Below are 16799 nucleotides of genomic sequence, written 5' to 3'. Positions count from 1 at the left end.
TAAAACCAGTTCATTGACTAAAAACATGTCTATTTACAATCAATACAAAAAAATATATTAAAAACTATACAAACTGTAAGAGCAATATGTCACCCTTTGTGCTCAATTGTAAATAGACCACATTTTGACCCTACCATCTGTGCACCTGAGCAGAAATTAAGATTCAAGTTTCCAGCAGATGTTGTGATCTTGTGCTCACTGCAGTCTTAGCTTTCTGTTCTTGGCTGACAGACGTGATACAAGATGTGGTCTTCTGCCCATCCATCCTCAAGTGTGGATGTCTGCTCATCACAGTTTTACAGAGTGGTTATCTGGATTACAGTAGCCTTTCTGTCAGCTCCAACTGACTTCACTGACCTCTCTAATCAACAAGTCATTTCCAGCCATAGAACTGACACTTACTTTGAATGGTTTATACTATGTGGCGTTAAAAAAAGAACATCATTAACGTAGTAGTTCTGTATCTACAGTGATCCAGCTTTAAACAATATTAAAGTAAATGAATGACAGGACCTGCTCACAGTACTAAAGATACACTATAAACAAACTCACTGTCACTGCTTTGAGAAGATTTGCCATGCCTTCTTATGCAGAGAAATGGAACAATACAAAGAAACAATGCCATCATTAATGTGCCTAGTGTAAACAAACTGTAACTTGTATGTAGAATTGTAAAATTAAATTCTCTACCAGAACCATCTAATGCAGTGCTATGGTAGACTTTCTTTGAGAGTAGTAACAGATAGTAAAATAATAAATACACAAATGTAAAAAAAAAAAAAAAAAAAAAAAATCCTTCAGTTAGAAAAATGGTGGATTTGAGACCACATTATTGACTTGAGCAATAAATAAACTTGTGTCAAGTTCAAACCCATTTTAGTCTGACAGTGCCATATCTTTTAAAGAACTATGTCTACTACCTACAACGTTCTATACACTGGTTTCTGTTAGCGGTGGGGCTGCGGCGGTTAAAACGAGGTGCTCGTGGGGCTCAGTCAGAGCAGAACGCCGCAGTTGCATTTCTTGCAGCAGCACTATGTTATCCTCCTTCCACTGCCTGAATTTATCAGCAGTCAGGGAGGGGTCAGCAAGTATCTGATCCAGGGTCAGCACATCTGCTTCTTTAGCCTAGACCAAGCACAAAACAACATTACTAAAATCTAATGCTTCCCTCTTTTTAATCATTTTAATAGAAAGTTAAAGATCTGTTGTTAAAGACTGACCTTCAGTGTGCTGTTGAGGGTTCTGATGACGTGTAACTTCTCGTTGACCGTTTGGTTTTTGCAGCGCTTTACGAAGGATGCTCTAAATTCCCGTTTAGACGATGGCCTCCTGTCACCAATGGGGGACAGGCTAGCTCTTTTTAAATCTTTATACAGTTTTTCCATCTCATCAGTGATGCTCTCCTTACCATCTAAAAAAATACAAACTACAAATCAAATTCTGTGTGGTTTTACAAAAAATATCAATGCCAAAAGGGAGAAACAGTTCAAATATGGTTATTTGTTAAAAGGGCTCAATTAATACTTTTTTAATAAATGTTAAATTTTACTTTTTTGCATTTTAAAATAAATCACCTTATTACATATACACATTACACAAACAAAAATACATACATATAATACCAAGGTTCTTTAATCCTGTCCTGTAAATTACTGCAAATCTAATTCCCTGCTCTGCAAAGTTATACAACTGATACAACTTATTAGCTCTTTAACATTGCCTTTAGGGTTGCAGAGCATCTTGTTATCGTGATTTGTTAGAATGTCATCATGTGATAAATATTGTGTATTTTTTTATATTGTGACAATATTTTTATCATATAGCCTACCCCTAAATTTTCCATTGGTAAAGTGACTCGGATCCTCAAATGAGCATAAGGTAATCCTGTTGTGATCTTATGAAACAAACTGCATCATCAATTTGTGACTAATGGATTTTTAGGTGTGCAAGTAAAATTAGACAGAACGTCACATATGGGGAAGTCACTGCTGTTACGTGAATGACTAAGTGGAGCATTGGCGTTCAGTGTGAACACTGTTAAAACTAAAATGTAAATTAAAAATAAAATGTGGGCTTCCTTTTAAAGACTGCAGAAAGCTAAAGAAGCAAGCACCAAAACGTAAAGTTTTCAGGCTTTGTTAAATGCACTTATTCTAATTAAAATGAGCAGTTTGTGCAGTATTTAATGAATACACACTGTGTTCTAACAGTCATCTAATATTGGAAAAAAAAACAATGTTTGCTTTGATTTGTTAATCAAATATAGATTTGGAGGTGCTTAAAGGAGTTATTCTCATCCTGTCCTGCAGGTTTGGTTCATACTAATTAAAGCACACCTGATAAAATGGCAAATGGTAAAGCTGCTGTGGCTCAGTGGTTAAGAGCACCAGGCCATCAACAACAAAGGCCCTTAACCCTCACTGCCCTTGTTCTCACAAAATCACTGTGTCTCTTCTAAGTGTTTTCACTAGTGTATGTGTGTGTGTTCACTGTATGGATGTGTTAAAGGTTGAGGCCAAATTCTATCTGTGCCCAGCACAAGTGTGATGGATATGGTTGTTTTGTCTTAATAAACTCTAATAAATTAGGAATGATTAGGAATTAGGAATAGGACCAGGAATGAGAACTACTGTCTCAGTGCATTTCCCATTTAGATAAAGTACATAACAATGTCAGAAAACCTGATATCAATTACCATAGACACTTTATTTAGAGCTGCTAATGCATTGACTCGTTACTACTAGGCACTACTGCACTACTTACTGTGGTCATTTGAAGTCAAATTCTCCCTTGGCCGAAGCAATACTTGCTCTGTGGGCTCTGTTCTGACTCTTCTGAGCAAGGGGTCCTGAGATGCAGCAGCAGCAGATGCTTCACTGCATCGTAAGGCCTCCTCAACGGTTGTTCTCTGAGTATGAACCTGAGCAGAGCACACCACTGTTTCTGCAGCAGCAGGGGCAGCCTGAGAGACCAAGTCAAGCCAGGACTGCCGGTGCTTTGCCAGTGAAGAGACAGAGCTGTGGGAAGTCATAGTGCTGACGGGCGAGGAGGGCGTGGCCTCGCTGGGTACTGGAGACGAGTACGGAGGAAGGAGGCTCCCCTGAAGAAGAAGAAAAAAAAAAAAACTTAATTACTTTATCACATATACAAGTTAATTACAGAACAGTGTATAATAAAGCCACTAATACAGTTATATCGGGTTTAAAGCAGCATTATGTGAGAGTTGGCTCCCCCTACAGTAAAAAAAAAAAAGTGAAATTTGTGCTTGGAGTCATCGTAAAGTTATTTTTCATGTTATTTAGATGCATCTGGCTCACTGCCAATATTACAAAATGCAGTTTCTGACTTTCTAAGCTCTGACTAACATATAACATAGTGGCACAAAGATAGTGGTGCTACACTCCCTATTGAAAGGGACAGAGATTGACGTAAAAATGCTACATAAAATTTTTAATGTATTAAAATATGACGCTTATTGTACTTGATTTCAGAGCGAGTTATCTCAAATGGAGAAGTTGAGGAGTATGTCAAGTTGAAGTGTTAGCTTACAAAAAGGGAAACAAGATAAGAATTATTTCATGTGTGAATTTAGCTTCCCATGAGTGGTTCCCTAGTAAATTTGAATTTGTTTGTCCACTAAATGGTATGTTTCCATGGAGTTTAAAAGATGTATAACCTCCTATGTCCACAACACTTTAGTCTTAGTGTGGTCTAGTGACTTTTTTTTGAGAGGTATTCCTGGAGTTATACCAGTGGGAAAAATGGGTAGGGAGAAAATGAAGGAATGGATAGCTATAGGGTATAATCTGTTAAATATCTACTTAAACCCAAACAAATGTGAAACCACCTTTCATTTTGTATTAATTTAATGTATCTTTTTATTAGACAAGAGAACTGCAAACAAGAAACAGGTTTGTCTCGCCTACTCACAGTGCTGGAAAAGAGAAGTGAACTCACCGACAGTCCAGTGCCTGGTGGACTGTTCATAATCACTGAGCCGTGGTTTAGCTGCTCAGAGTAGGGTGGAGGGGGAGCATCTGTGGATTCAGCCTCCTCATGATCACTCGCCTCACTGTAGCATTCTGAATGGCATCCCCATATAAACACACACAAACAGTAAATCTACCACATCGTACAATACGTCCATATAGTGTGTGAAAATATATCGTATATTGATTGCTGGATGTTAAGCACTTTCATATGAAGACTCACCAGCTGGATGAAGACTCTCTGTGGGTTCGTACTGAATGGACGCAAGGCCAAGCTTATTCAACCACCTGAAACAGAAACCAGCATCAAAGCATGCTCATGCTGAGGTCATTACATCAATACATTACATGTATTCTTTTTTTAGATACAAGGTGAATAATCTTACAAGTTCATCTCTTCGTTGCTTTCAGCAGCAAAGTAGAAGATCATGACCTTCGGGTGACATGCTTTAATGGCACTATAAAATAAACAAAAGGGGCAAAACAAACAGGGTAAATGTAAAAGGTATTAGAGCATTAAACAATTATTATACTCCAAGCGAGTACGGTTTTACATGTGCCTACGTATTTATGTAATTTAAGCAAATACTGTATATATTTCATCAGCTTCCATAAAACTAGTGACAGATTTTAGTAATATTGGGACTTTAACTATGTAAAAAAACTAATAATGCTTGTATTCAATAGGCATTATAGATTAATGGTTCTTGACAATATAATAAACACCAGATCACTCACTATTTTTTCTTGCACTCCATTGCTCGGTCGATCAGAAAATCAGTCAGGTTAATGTAGCCCTCTGCCTTTTCAGCCTAAAAACAAAAGAGAGGCCATGTTTTATAGGGTGAGCAAATATAGAGAACACTGTATTCACTTGCATATTCTGTGGTTAGCATGTTGTGGCTGGGGGGGCTTCAAATAGGCCAGAGCTGTAAAATCATATCATATTTGTATGCGAGGGTGGGAGAGAGCTCAATTCCTCTAAAGTCATTTCTCTAACGTCATTTCGTAGTGTTTTTACAACAGCGATTTATTACGTAATATTGCAAAATCATCTCCTTTCCCTACAACATATTCTAATTTATTTTACTGTTATAATAATTCTAAAAAGCAAACATGAGGGTTTTCTTTTGCATGTTTTCTTTGTATTTTATTGGCAATAATAAAAATACATTTCACAAGGCACAAGGCAGTCTTTTTGGTGCCTTGTGCACCAAATCCAACTACATGCATTGATTTGATTATTGTTATGAAACTTTTGCTTTTGGGTCTTTCTGAAAATTTGGTCCACAGAATTCGTTTATAACTCTTTTTTTTTTGTTTTCCATCTTCATTCAGGTATGTTTAGGACTGCTCCCACTTTTTTCTGTTAATGCAGTTACATGTACTTCAAAAGTGGCAAGAGAAACAGATGGGTTTACAGAGAACTACTTAAAACTAAAAGAAATGCTGACAAAGTGGAAAATCCTATTTTCTTATCTTATTTTTTATCATTGTGTTAAAACATCTAAATGGAATACCTACCAAAATCTATAAAATAACGTTTCTACCTTTTTCTGTAAAATTGCCACTTGATGGTAAGGTGATAAAGATGATAAGGAGAGTGATCGTGTTTATGGATTAATTTTTTTAGCAGATTTTATTTTTGGAACCAAACATAATCTACACTTTATATAGCAGCTAAAAATACTGCATTGGAAAATATTTTCCACATCTTTTTTAAGTCACATGCGAATTACCAGTAAGCCACTATGCTCTACAGATGACAAATGAACCTGCTCAGGAAACATGACACAACGATGGCCTTTTTCACACCATATTCAGCTGTTCAGGCAATAGCGCTACGCACAGTCTCAGAATGACTCACTCAAGGAGTTCACTCACCATCTGATTAGTGTACCAGTAGAGTGAGGTTTTCTTCAGAACAAACCAGTATTTCTTCCACTTGATGCCCAGGAAGCCTTTTCCTTCATTCTTTCTGTAGAGCCAGCCCTGGTGGTCCACTGGGTCCAGCTCCCTTACTGAGACTCTCCTCCTGCTCATTGTTGCATTGCCTGTGTAAACAGAGATATCTCTTCATGACATCTGCCACATATCTCAACATCACACAGTTATGCAGGTTTTTTTTAATTATCATTGACTACCTACCTCTTTGACTCTTCTTTTTAGACTTTTGTCTGAGGGACACCTGAAGATAAATGGATGGGCAGAAGAGAGAAACGAGAAGCATGAGGAGATGTAGAAGATGTTTCTTTACAGCCATATTCATTCAATTGAATTTGGATTAAGTTCATATTAAAGAAGTACTGCAAAATTAAAGACAGTACTGATGTTTGAATTTCTGGTTAAAAAGTAGTTTGAACAAAAAAAAAAAAAGACAACATAATATTATAATATTTGGTCAGTTTTAAAGGCACATCTGCCACTGTTGGTACATAGACATTTATATATAAAAGAATGGGATTGCATCAACTGGAATTAGCAACACAGAGAAATGAGTGATACAGTAATTTAAATCCTTCAGCTCTTTCATAGTCATTCTCCACTCAGTTCCCCTTTATACATACATATCAGTCATAATATTAAGATCAGTGACAGGTGAATAACACTGATTGCAATGGAAACGTAACCGGGCAATGGGTGGAATAAATTAGGCAATAAGTTAATCCCATTTTGCTCTTGCAGTTGATATTTTTTAGTTTACTGGAAGCAGAAAAAAATGGGTAAACATAAAGATGTGAATGACTTTGACTGATGACTCTAACAGAGTATCTCCTTGCAGATAACCGCAGCTTTTGTGGGATGTTCCTGTAGACTTATGTAGTAATTTGGATCAACCAAAAGTGCTCCGAAGAAGGAAAAATGGTGATCCGACAAGGTTGTCTGATCTAGTTGAAGAGCGTCTGTAGCTCAAATTGCTGAAAAGGTTAAGTCTGGTTGTAAAGAATGGCATCAGATAACACAATTCATCTGAGACTGGTCAGAGTGCCCATGCTGATATGTGTCCACCACCGAAAGTGTCTACAATAGGCATGTAAGCACCATAACTAGACCATTGAGCTTTGGAATGTGGTACCTGGTATATGAATTAAGTTACTGATGATCTTGATTCCAAGCAAGCAAACAGGGACTAAATTGTTACATGTTGGACAGTAACAGTTACAGTGCCGATTGGCTAGAGAGAATTGACAAACCATGTGACCAAAAAGGCCACAAACCAAGCTTCAGTAGCATGCTTTGTTTCTGTGTCATCACTCTGAAGATGGCAGGAATGGGGTTTTGTGAGACCACTAGGTGCATTTCAGAGGAGAGTCGAGCTGAAGTAGTGGAAAATAAACCAGGTGCTTGGTAACAAAAAGTGAGTTTGTTTGTTTGTTTGGGTTTTGTGCCATATCAGCAACATGTTGGCAATGTTCATAACTTGAGCATCACAGACTTAAATCAGTGTCTTCATATGAAGGACTTCCAGAAAATTAAGTATTTTAGCTGGTGGAATCTTTTCAAACAGTTCTTTCACATTCGTAACCCTAGAAAAGTTATTTCTGATGGTTAAAAGTGCAGCACAGTCTACTAAGATGTGTTTAATTATTTGAGGAGTACAACAAGTGAGTAGAGTCTCATACAGTCAGGTAGTTTATGTACAATGGAGTGGAATGCAGTGGAAAAGCACCATTTTGCTATTTCGTCATAATCTTATGGCTGATCGGTACATAAAGCAGATTAAGTCTACTAAAATGACTTAAATAATTGAACAATTCTGAACACAGGCTTGCTATAGGAAACATTTCATTTTTCTGACCTTTGCATGTAAACTAGAATGGAAGACAAAACCACAGGTAAAACTGTTATAAAATTGGTACATTTGTAGGTTTTAGTCCAATGTTTACATTTGTTAATCATTTAAGGTTTAAGAGCTGATATCCAAAAAGCATAGATGTCATATGCCTCTCCAAACATGGTCAATTACAAATATACTCTTTTCAGTTCTTTGATAAAATGACAAATAAGAAATGGCACACACAGTGCTGTACTTACAGGGTTGTATTCATCGGCAGCCTTTCTAGGGGCTAGTGAAATAGGGAAGGAGGCCTGAAATGAAACCACATTCAGGAAACAAGGTTAAGAGCGCTCACAGAAACTCCATGGCAAAGATTGGGCAACAAAACTACACTAAACAAATCGTCTGAATCAAACATGAACATGCATATTCGTGCGAGTGAAACTAAGCTGCAACCTCAAATGCTCATCTCTCAGGGAAGTGGTGGGATATGACATCACAGGCTAGAGCTCATAAGAACAGCTACAATGAGCAAAAGCACACAAGTATTGCACTAAAACAACTACAGCACTACAGGAGCAACTGACTCAATTATGCTGTAGTTATAGGAAGCATAATGCTACTCAATTAAAACAGCATGTGGTTTTCTTTTTTATCGTGGGTAGATCTACATCCTGAATAAGATGTATATACTGATAGGCAAATAGACCAACAAGGCTTTGTATAAAGCTAAAAAAAAAACAAAAAAAACAAGTAGCAGCAGAATTTTTCGCTTATGCACACACTGAGCCAAATGAAACTGGTCATTGCTCAATTTCCTCAACATGTTCATGTTTCCCCTTTCTACTGCGACACACAGATGCATGCAGGGCCAAAAACACATGGCCTCCACAGAACACAACACAACTTATCATTTACCAGCCAAAAACCACAGGCATTTTGCAAACTAATGGGCTATGTCACAATACTAAAGTCAGTCACGTCATTACTTACAGACAATGTAGTCAAGTCTATTTATTGATTGTCATTCACGTCGTCATTACATCACTAAATGAGAGTCATCCATGTGAGCAAAGTCTTTAAACCAAGCCCTTAAATGGATAATTAGGCTGCATGTCTCATTATGTTCCTAAAACATCTTGAATGACTGAATGAATGACTCCATTTATCAGTACAGAATGTACATGTAATTTAAAAAACAACAAGAATTTGGTGCTAAACTTAGCACAGCTGTCTTAATGTAATTTAGCGAGTTGCACCTTGACCATGCACTTTCTTATCCATTAACAAGCTTGTAGAAAAATTCTGGGTGGATTTTTGACCATTTTTCTTGGCAAAGTTCTAACAAATTGAAATTTTTTAAATCCTGGAACAGATATTTTAAACAAAGTTCACATTTTGATAGTCCTGAGGTCAAGACTTAACGAAGGGCATTCCAAAGATTTAATATCAGCCTGGTTTGTCAATTTAACAGCCTCCTTTGATGTATGTCAGGTTATTTTGCTGTTTTAACTGTCTAGCTAAAGATTTGAGATTATTTGAGAACCACAGCCCCAAGCAAGACACTACCACCAGCATCATGCTTAACAGTTGCTACATCATTCTTGGGGTTAAATGCCTCACCTTGACTTCTCCAAACATACAACTTTGTCTCATTTGACCATAAAGTGTCCCATCAGAAAACCTTTTCACTGTTCATATGGTCAGACAAAAGCTCATGGAAACTTCACCCAGATAGAGACTGGAACCTTAAAACCTAAGGGAGGGGAATGTGCTAACCAATAAGCCACTGGGCCGGCAAATGTGTAAATGGGTCAGTAAAAACTCTACCTCTTATACAACCACAGACCTCATGTTGTGAAAAAGTGACATGAAAATGTAATATAACTGGGGTCTAGGTGATGCAAATTTTTAGACAAGAGCATAGCTTTTGTACATTTTATGTGTTCTTTTTAGTTTTTTTTTTTTTACAGTATGCTTATTAGAATCAATAAATTACCATTTACAGTATTGAAAATACTGGCAAATTTGCACATCTATAAGTATCATTGCATTCTTAATAGGAATGCACCAAAATAAAATGTTTGTCAAAATCAAACGAAACTATACATTCGCCTGAAAGCCACACTTTTTTTCATTATTATTATTTGTTTTTACCTATGCATGAATTAAATAGCTTAAATGTTTTTCACCTGCTTTAAAAAAAAAGCAAATGCATTTACCAAGGAGGGTTGCATTATATTGAAAAAAATTACATTGGTATATTTAGTTGTTCTGCGATATATATTGCAATATTTATTAAAAACTACAGGAAATTGACCAATTTTCACCAGAAGTCAAAAAGTCAATAATAATAATAATAATAATAATAATAATAATAATAATAATAATAATAATAATAATAATAATGCAATTTTTTTCATTTATGACTGGAGTAAAATGATTGGTATAAGTTAGACATAATCAATAGTTTGCAACATGTACATTGTGATATTGATGTTGAAACGTTATACTGTACAGCCCTATCTACAATTTATAAATAATTCTTGAACACTGAACACTTTTCACTATTTAGCAGAACACAGAAAGTATCCAGATGGGATTAGTTTTTCAGGGGGACCTCTGTGAAAAATATTTCACACTTCTACTCAGTGATAAAACTCTTGCATCCGGACTGCAATTGAAAAAACAGGAGGAACAGTGAGTTTTTTGGCTTTCTCTGTCATATGACATCACGTTCAGTAGTGACTCCACTTTACATGGAAACGCGTGCCCAAAGTATAATTACAGTGCGTGGCAGTGGACAAATAGCTGTTTTATTAAACACGAGGTGACGAAACTCAGAGATTTGCGTCTGGGCGGGACTAAAATTACGGAGGACCACGGCGTTCAGCAAAAAACACAAGGTAATTTAGGGTGTCTTTTTCTCAGTGGACGTTTGTGAAAACTCACACATGGTCGTTCCGAACTGAAATAAAAATCACAGAGGACCCCATAAAAGAGAAAATTACCCCAGGACCCCCTGAGAAACTAGTCCTGTCCGGATAATTTGGTGGAATCATTTATAATATTTGCAGGTTATTCGGTGCACCCCAATTATTGTTGTTCAATGCTGTATAAAAGGCAGACTGACTCCAGGTCAGTTTGTGTTAAATAAAGGTCCCCTATGTCTACAACCGCATGCCACCACCATGTTAACGTCCAATATAGTATCTATAGCTATATTAGGCTACAGTTCAGTGTAGAATTAAGTATATGATTTCCTCAAGTCCATATTCCTATATTGCCGTCTAATTTATGGACCTACCTGTCAGTCAGGCTCCCCCGGGCAGGAAGACAGCCAAACAAACCCTCGGGTGTATTTTTACCTTCATTGAAAACGCAGTTACTCCTCTCACAGCTCGACGGAGAGGGAAGAAAGGCGCTCCACTCGCTTCTCAACAAACTTCTCCTTAATGTGTTTCGCAAAAAGCAGAGAAGTAGTGTCCACACACACACACACACACACACACACACATATACACTCACAGCTCTTCCGGACCTTTATTACCACACCGCACACAAATACAGTAAAGACAAAGAGACCTGCAGTTTCTATCAGAGCTTTAGAGCTTCAGTGATTCTACAGCTGCAGGTGTGAAATTAAAACCCAGCCACAGAGGAAACGGGAACTTATTCAGATCAGCTCTGTTCGCGGCGTGTGGTCAAACAGCCACGATTACAAAGAACTCAAAACACACACAGTCACACAATCATTTAGTCACACAGCCATCCCTCCACTTTCACCTCAACACACCTCATTTAAACACTTCTCACAGCAGCTCACCTGCACTCTGAGCTTCAGTGAATAAAGCTTGGCCTGAAACTCGTCTTTTCTACACAGAAGAGTCTTGTGAATGTTGTTAATAATCCTGGAGAGCATTGTGATAAAGTGGCATTTTCTCCTGGGTCATTTCTTTAAGCATCTCCTTAAGGAAAAATAGCCTAATAAATCCAGCAGGCCGCGGCTCCAAACAAACACAAACTGGACACATTCAAAGTCCTTTGCTACATTTTGTTTTCATGTATTAACCTGACTGTAAAGCCCGGAAAAGCCGCGAGGTGTCGCCTCGTCCACGCTTAATAGACTCTTTCAGTAGAGTTTAGCGTTTAGAACAGGTGTGCTCGATTCCAGACACGATAGAGTCGACTCCGGATCAATTCTGATAGAAAATTATGGGAGTCGATGGAGTGGTTTCAAGGAGTCGACTCAAGACAACGATTCCCTCGATTCTCAATTAGAAAAACAAGATACAGGACATTTTAATAAAATAAAACTAAATTATTACGTCCATAATTTATCCTGACATTAAATTAACTTTAAAAAATGTATGAGTTTTTGTTATTATTTTTCCAAAGACATTTTGTATTGCACCTGCTTTGAATGTTAAGTATATACATTTGTCACAATTAATAATGCATCATGTATATACACATAGGCATGGTTAATGCACAAAATGTTAACCAATGACTCGCACATTATTAACTTTTCCCCCCTTCTTTTATATATTATAATTGTATTTTTGTTCTGTTTCATAATACAGCTAGCTTACTCTTTATATTTTTATATATACATTCACACTGAATGTTCAGAATATTTTCTGCAGGCTATGTAATTTCAGTAATTAAACTGAAGAAAAAAAAGTGACTTGCACCCAGTGATGTCACTTCCTCAAGCTGAAAACTTTAAAATATTAAAGATTAAAAGCAGTGTTATATGTCAAATTTATGAGATTATAATCTCATTATTGTGTATAAAATATTGAGGATACAGTATGTACAGTATCACAGTATGTTGATTATTGTCAGATTTGTTATTGTAAAACTGACTGAATCTCCCATTCGATATTTAATAAACTGAAATTAACACAACTATTTAAAAACTGCACTACAGTTCTGGGTCAATAGGGTCAAATATCTAAATTATTTTCATATTTGCATCTCATTTTTATGTATTTCAAGCATAAATAAGGGTTGGTATATTTTATTATTACAGAACAACATATTTCAACTATTAACATAGGAAAATATCTAGAGAGTAGTTACTTTTTAAGACATATTCAAATAGTTTAGGAATAAAGGTACATCAAGCTATAAGGAATTGGTTTCGTGTTGTAAGAGATATACAGTATTTACAGCATCTATTACTGACTCATGTTCATTAGAGGGAGCTTTTAAGTCCAAGCCAGGTATTCATTCATTTGCTCTTCAGCTAAAAACAATTTGAATTTCACAGTTTAAAGTATATATATATATTTTTTTTTAGCAAAAAGAGATTGAATTCGAACAAATAGGTTTAATCATTTAAAGAGATTCGACTGATTTGTAAAATCTTTCCATAGTTAAAATGCACCAACAATTTTAGAAATTGCCTTATATCAGACAATCTTATATAATTACATTTTCACATTTACTGCATTGACATTGACAGAAGAATATTAGTGTAGTGCAGGTAACCTTGAACACTAAATCGACCTGAAGTTGGAAATGTAAGGAGTCTAAGGATTCTAAAGAATCACTTTTTTCATGTTCTTTAAGGAGAAAACCAATCTGAAGGAGAAGTAGCCTATATCTAGACTATCTGCAGTGTGTGGGAGCTAGCCAAAACATTGTTCGCATGCCTGCACATTCACACATGCACACAATGATTCTGAATTGTTAGCTGATGGGGAATCTGCCCATCGGATGTGGGTTCTTCTTTTTGGCCACATTGCATAGTGGTAAACCAGTCTTATTTTCAGTGCTGGGAAAGACATCTATTATGGTGAGACTTGATCTCCTCAGCTTACCAGTTATGAACTTGAATAGGACCCTAGACCACGTAGGCCTAGGAACAACCATGCTAATGCACAGGCACTTGCTACATGTTTCTGTGTTCACTTGCTTAATGTGCAGGAAGCCTACAAGCCTTGTAATCTTGTTTTTCGTGTGGATTAAACAGATCTGTTTATAAGATTTTGGAGCAGTTACACATGAGAGCAACTCCCATTTCAGTTTCCCCAGGATTAGATGGGAAGGTGATTGGTCACACCATTGTGGGCTAAATCTCCCATCATGGTCCATGCAGAGGATTGTCACGCCACTTAACTAAATATTCCCCCAGGGGCCAGTCTTGGAGGGGCGAGAGACAGAGAGGCCATTCTTTTCTCTGCTCCCTCTCCCACTGTGCCAGGCAACGAGCTAGAGATGCTATCAGGGTCTACTACTGCGCTACATGCTGAGAAGTCAAGAGGAAATCTGCGCTAGTTTCCATATGAGCTGCTGTTCATGCTAATTGCTAATGGTGGTCATGTTGCCTGGCAATAAAATTTGTTTACAAACTTATAACCTTAACTCTTTGGGTATACATAAAACAATAATACATTCTACCATTTAAATATTTTTTAAGGTGTGCCTCTTACCTCAACGCATTTGTAAATATTAAAGAGTCAAAATGGCTGCTGCTACCATTTCTTGCCAGTTTTTGAAAGATAACAATGTCGATGGCAATTCTAAATGACCTAACTGTGTGGTTTAGGCTGTGTTATGATTTAAGCATGCTTAAATCCGGCTTTACACAATGCAATTACATGAAAACTACATTAGCTTTGTAGCTTCAGTGATAAAGATGTAAACGCTGGACACTAGATAAACTTTGTTTTTTTATATTGACCATATCTGTTATTATATTGGGCCTAAATGTGCTTAGAAATCAGTAGTCATTTAAAAATATTAATAGGATTATAAGAAAAGCTTGTTTTTGCTTTACATAACTTTACAAAAACAGAGATTTATGATTTAATATTATACGTGCATTAGTATTAATGGATCAGTTTAATTCCAGTGTTGGAATCTAATGTTTCCATATAAATCCACATATATAAGAACAAAGCAAAACAACTAACATGGGCTAATGTAGGCTAATAGTTTTTATTAAAACAGGTCCAACAAGTACAACATTCTCATGTTCAGCTTCTCACATTCTCAGAACATCATCTGTGAAGTTTGACCCTATTCAGTCCACTATTTCTCAGGTTTCCCCCTGAACACCGTTTTTGTACTATAAATGTAACTATTCATAACCTATAAGAAGTGGTATTATAACTGAAATGTGAGTACAAGTCACTGAATGGACATCTGTATTGTTCGTAACCTGTACCAGTATCATTTTAAAGCATTAAAGTGACTAAAATACAGCCTCTGTATAGTGGGGTTATTTTATTGTTTATCATATTTTAAAAGCAATGTATCAGTTTTAATGTACTGTTACTGGCTTTTACACTTAATGTTTTTTTTTTTTTTTTACCTCTTCTGCTCATATTTACCTGGATGCAGTTTTTTTTAATGCATTCAGATTAGAATGTTAATTTGACAGAATTAATTATGTTGTATCAGCCTACCAGACTTTCTAGCAACTGTTAAACTTGTCCTTCCCCCTGTTACAACAAACCCTGCCTATTGGGTGTAAGTGTGCAGTAATGTTTGCACACATTTCACTTGCTGCTGAACTGTTTTTAACTGGTATAGACTGGAAATAAAGTTTAGATCTGACTCTTTTAAATGTATTTTTACAAAATTCTAAAGCCTAAGCTGTGCCCCACTCTTTCCCACTAAATGCACAGTGTGCAGAGTTTGACAGTAACTCATGGTTTCCGATGTCATGTGTAGAAGGGGGAGGGGTCCGTGGGAAACAAGCCAAAGGGTCTTGTACACTCATACTCTTCATGTCACACACAGGTAATTTGAGTCCAACACCTGCCATGCAACTACAGTGAAATAGTCCACTCTCTCACTTGAAACAGACCCATTCTACAACTGTAAAAGAACCAGCTTTGTAAAGTGAGAAACCTTTAAATATTAATGGTTTAGCTGAGAAGGTAGCAATTCTAATTTCAGTGTGCTCTCAATGTTAGTAGTTTATTAGATGTGATTTATTAGTGATGAGACTGTTGTTTTGGTGTGCACAAAGTTGGAATGCAATGTTATCAAATATATTTAACGAAAAATTATAATTTTGTCAAAAAGTAATAGTATGTCCAAGAGACAATAATGTATTTGTGACAACACTGAGACAACATGGTTGAGAAAAAGCAAGCAATGCATTTTTGCAATGTGTCTGTGTGTCTGTTGGTATATTTTACCAAAAATGATTTTATGATGAGCTTAAGGACTGCTATGTATTGAAGAACTCTTTGAAAATAAGCATTTCTAGAAACTGTTCTTAAGAACTCAAGTAAAAAAATAAACTAACTTTATTTGTTAAAACTTAAAAGAAGAGCTTTAAAGCCTAATGTTTAAGGGCTGTAATATTTCTTTTTTCCTGCAGCAAACAAACCCAGATGATTTTTTAAAATGTTTTTTTCCCATTTTCTCCCCAATTCCCCAATTTTCCCCTATCACTAGTGATTCCCCAACACCAGAAGAGTGAAGACTAGCACAAGCCTCCTCCGATACACGTAAAGTCAGCCTCCGCCTCTTTTTTTTTTTTTAACTGATGCAGCATTGCCGAGTAGCATCATAGCGTGCTCGGAGGAAAGTGCAGCGACTCGGTTCTGATACATCAGCTCACAGATGTCTTGTGCTAAGCGACATCACCCTATGTTTATTCACATTTCTTAAGGCTTTTTGTTCAAACAACCACATATAAACAGTCAATCAATCTTTTGTAACTAGAATTCTTTATAATCCACATCTTCTCAGTTCCTGTATGTTTATTAAATGTTATGTAAAAGGTATAAATACACCCAGATCAGCATTCCTTCCCTTCAAGATAAATTCCTGATTTATAATTGAGCATACTGTACATAGAAACAAGTGTTTCTTACCGCTTGAGAGAATGACCAGGATCGGATTCCAGAAGTGCTGTACCTGTGGAAGACATACCAGAGATGTTACTGCAACAGTGAAAACATTCATAAAATGTCTAAATGAACTGTTTACACATACACTAGGGTCTGTATATAGTGCAGAGTTAAGGCACACATATGAGAGATCAGCTAAAGTAGCAAATA

General features: G+C 36.5%; 1 protein-coding gene across 2 annotated transcripts in view; it reads right to left on the bottom strand.

Annotated features, from left to right (window-relative positions):
- Positions 1-769: 769 nt before the first annotated feature.
- The window catches only part of LOC103032278 (connector enhancer of kinase suppressor of ras 3-like), a 74155-nt gene continuing 58125 nt past the window's right edge, over positions 770-16799 (bottom strand). For both annotated transcript variants that reach the window (XM_049463508.1, XM_049463509.1), the window contains exons 15-25: positions 16614-16656; positions 8028-8081; positions 6141-6180; positions 5877-6046; positions 4731-4804; positions 4379-4450; positions 4216-4280; positions 3961-4085; positions 2767-3103; positions 1224-1414; positions 770-1128 (exon numbers count right to left, since the gene is read on the bottom strand). In XM_049463508.1, coding sequence (XP_049319465.1) covers positions 931-1128; positions 1224-1414; positions 2767-3103; positions 3961-4085; positions 4216-4280; positions 4379-4450; positions 4731-4804; positions 5877-6046; positions 6141-6180; positions 8028-8081; positions 16614-16656 — 1369 coding nt within the window. In that variant the 3' untranslated portion in view covers positions 770-930. The remainder of the gene's footprint in view (positions 1129-1223; positions 1415-2766; positions 3104-3960; positions 4086-4215; positions 4281-4378; positions 4451-4730; positions 4805-5876; positions 6047-6140; positions 6181-8027; positions 8082-16613; positions 16657-16799) is intronic.

Source organism: Astyanax mexicanus, chromosome 14, assembly GCF_023375975.1.
Source record: "Astyanax mexicanus isolate ESR-SI-001 chromosome 14, AstMex3_surface, whole genome shotgun sequence".
Lineage (NCBI taxonomy): Eukaryota > Metazoa > Chordata > Actinopteri > Characiformes > Acestrorhamphidae > Astyanax > Astyanax mexicanus.
This window is presented reverse-complemented; position numbering and strand designations above follow the sequence as displayed.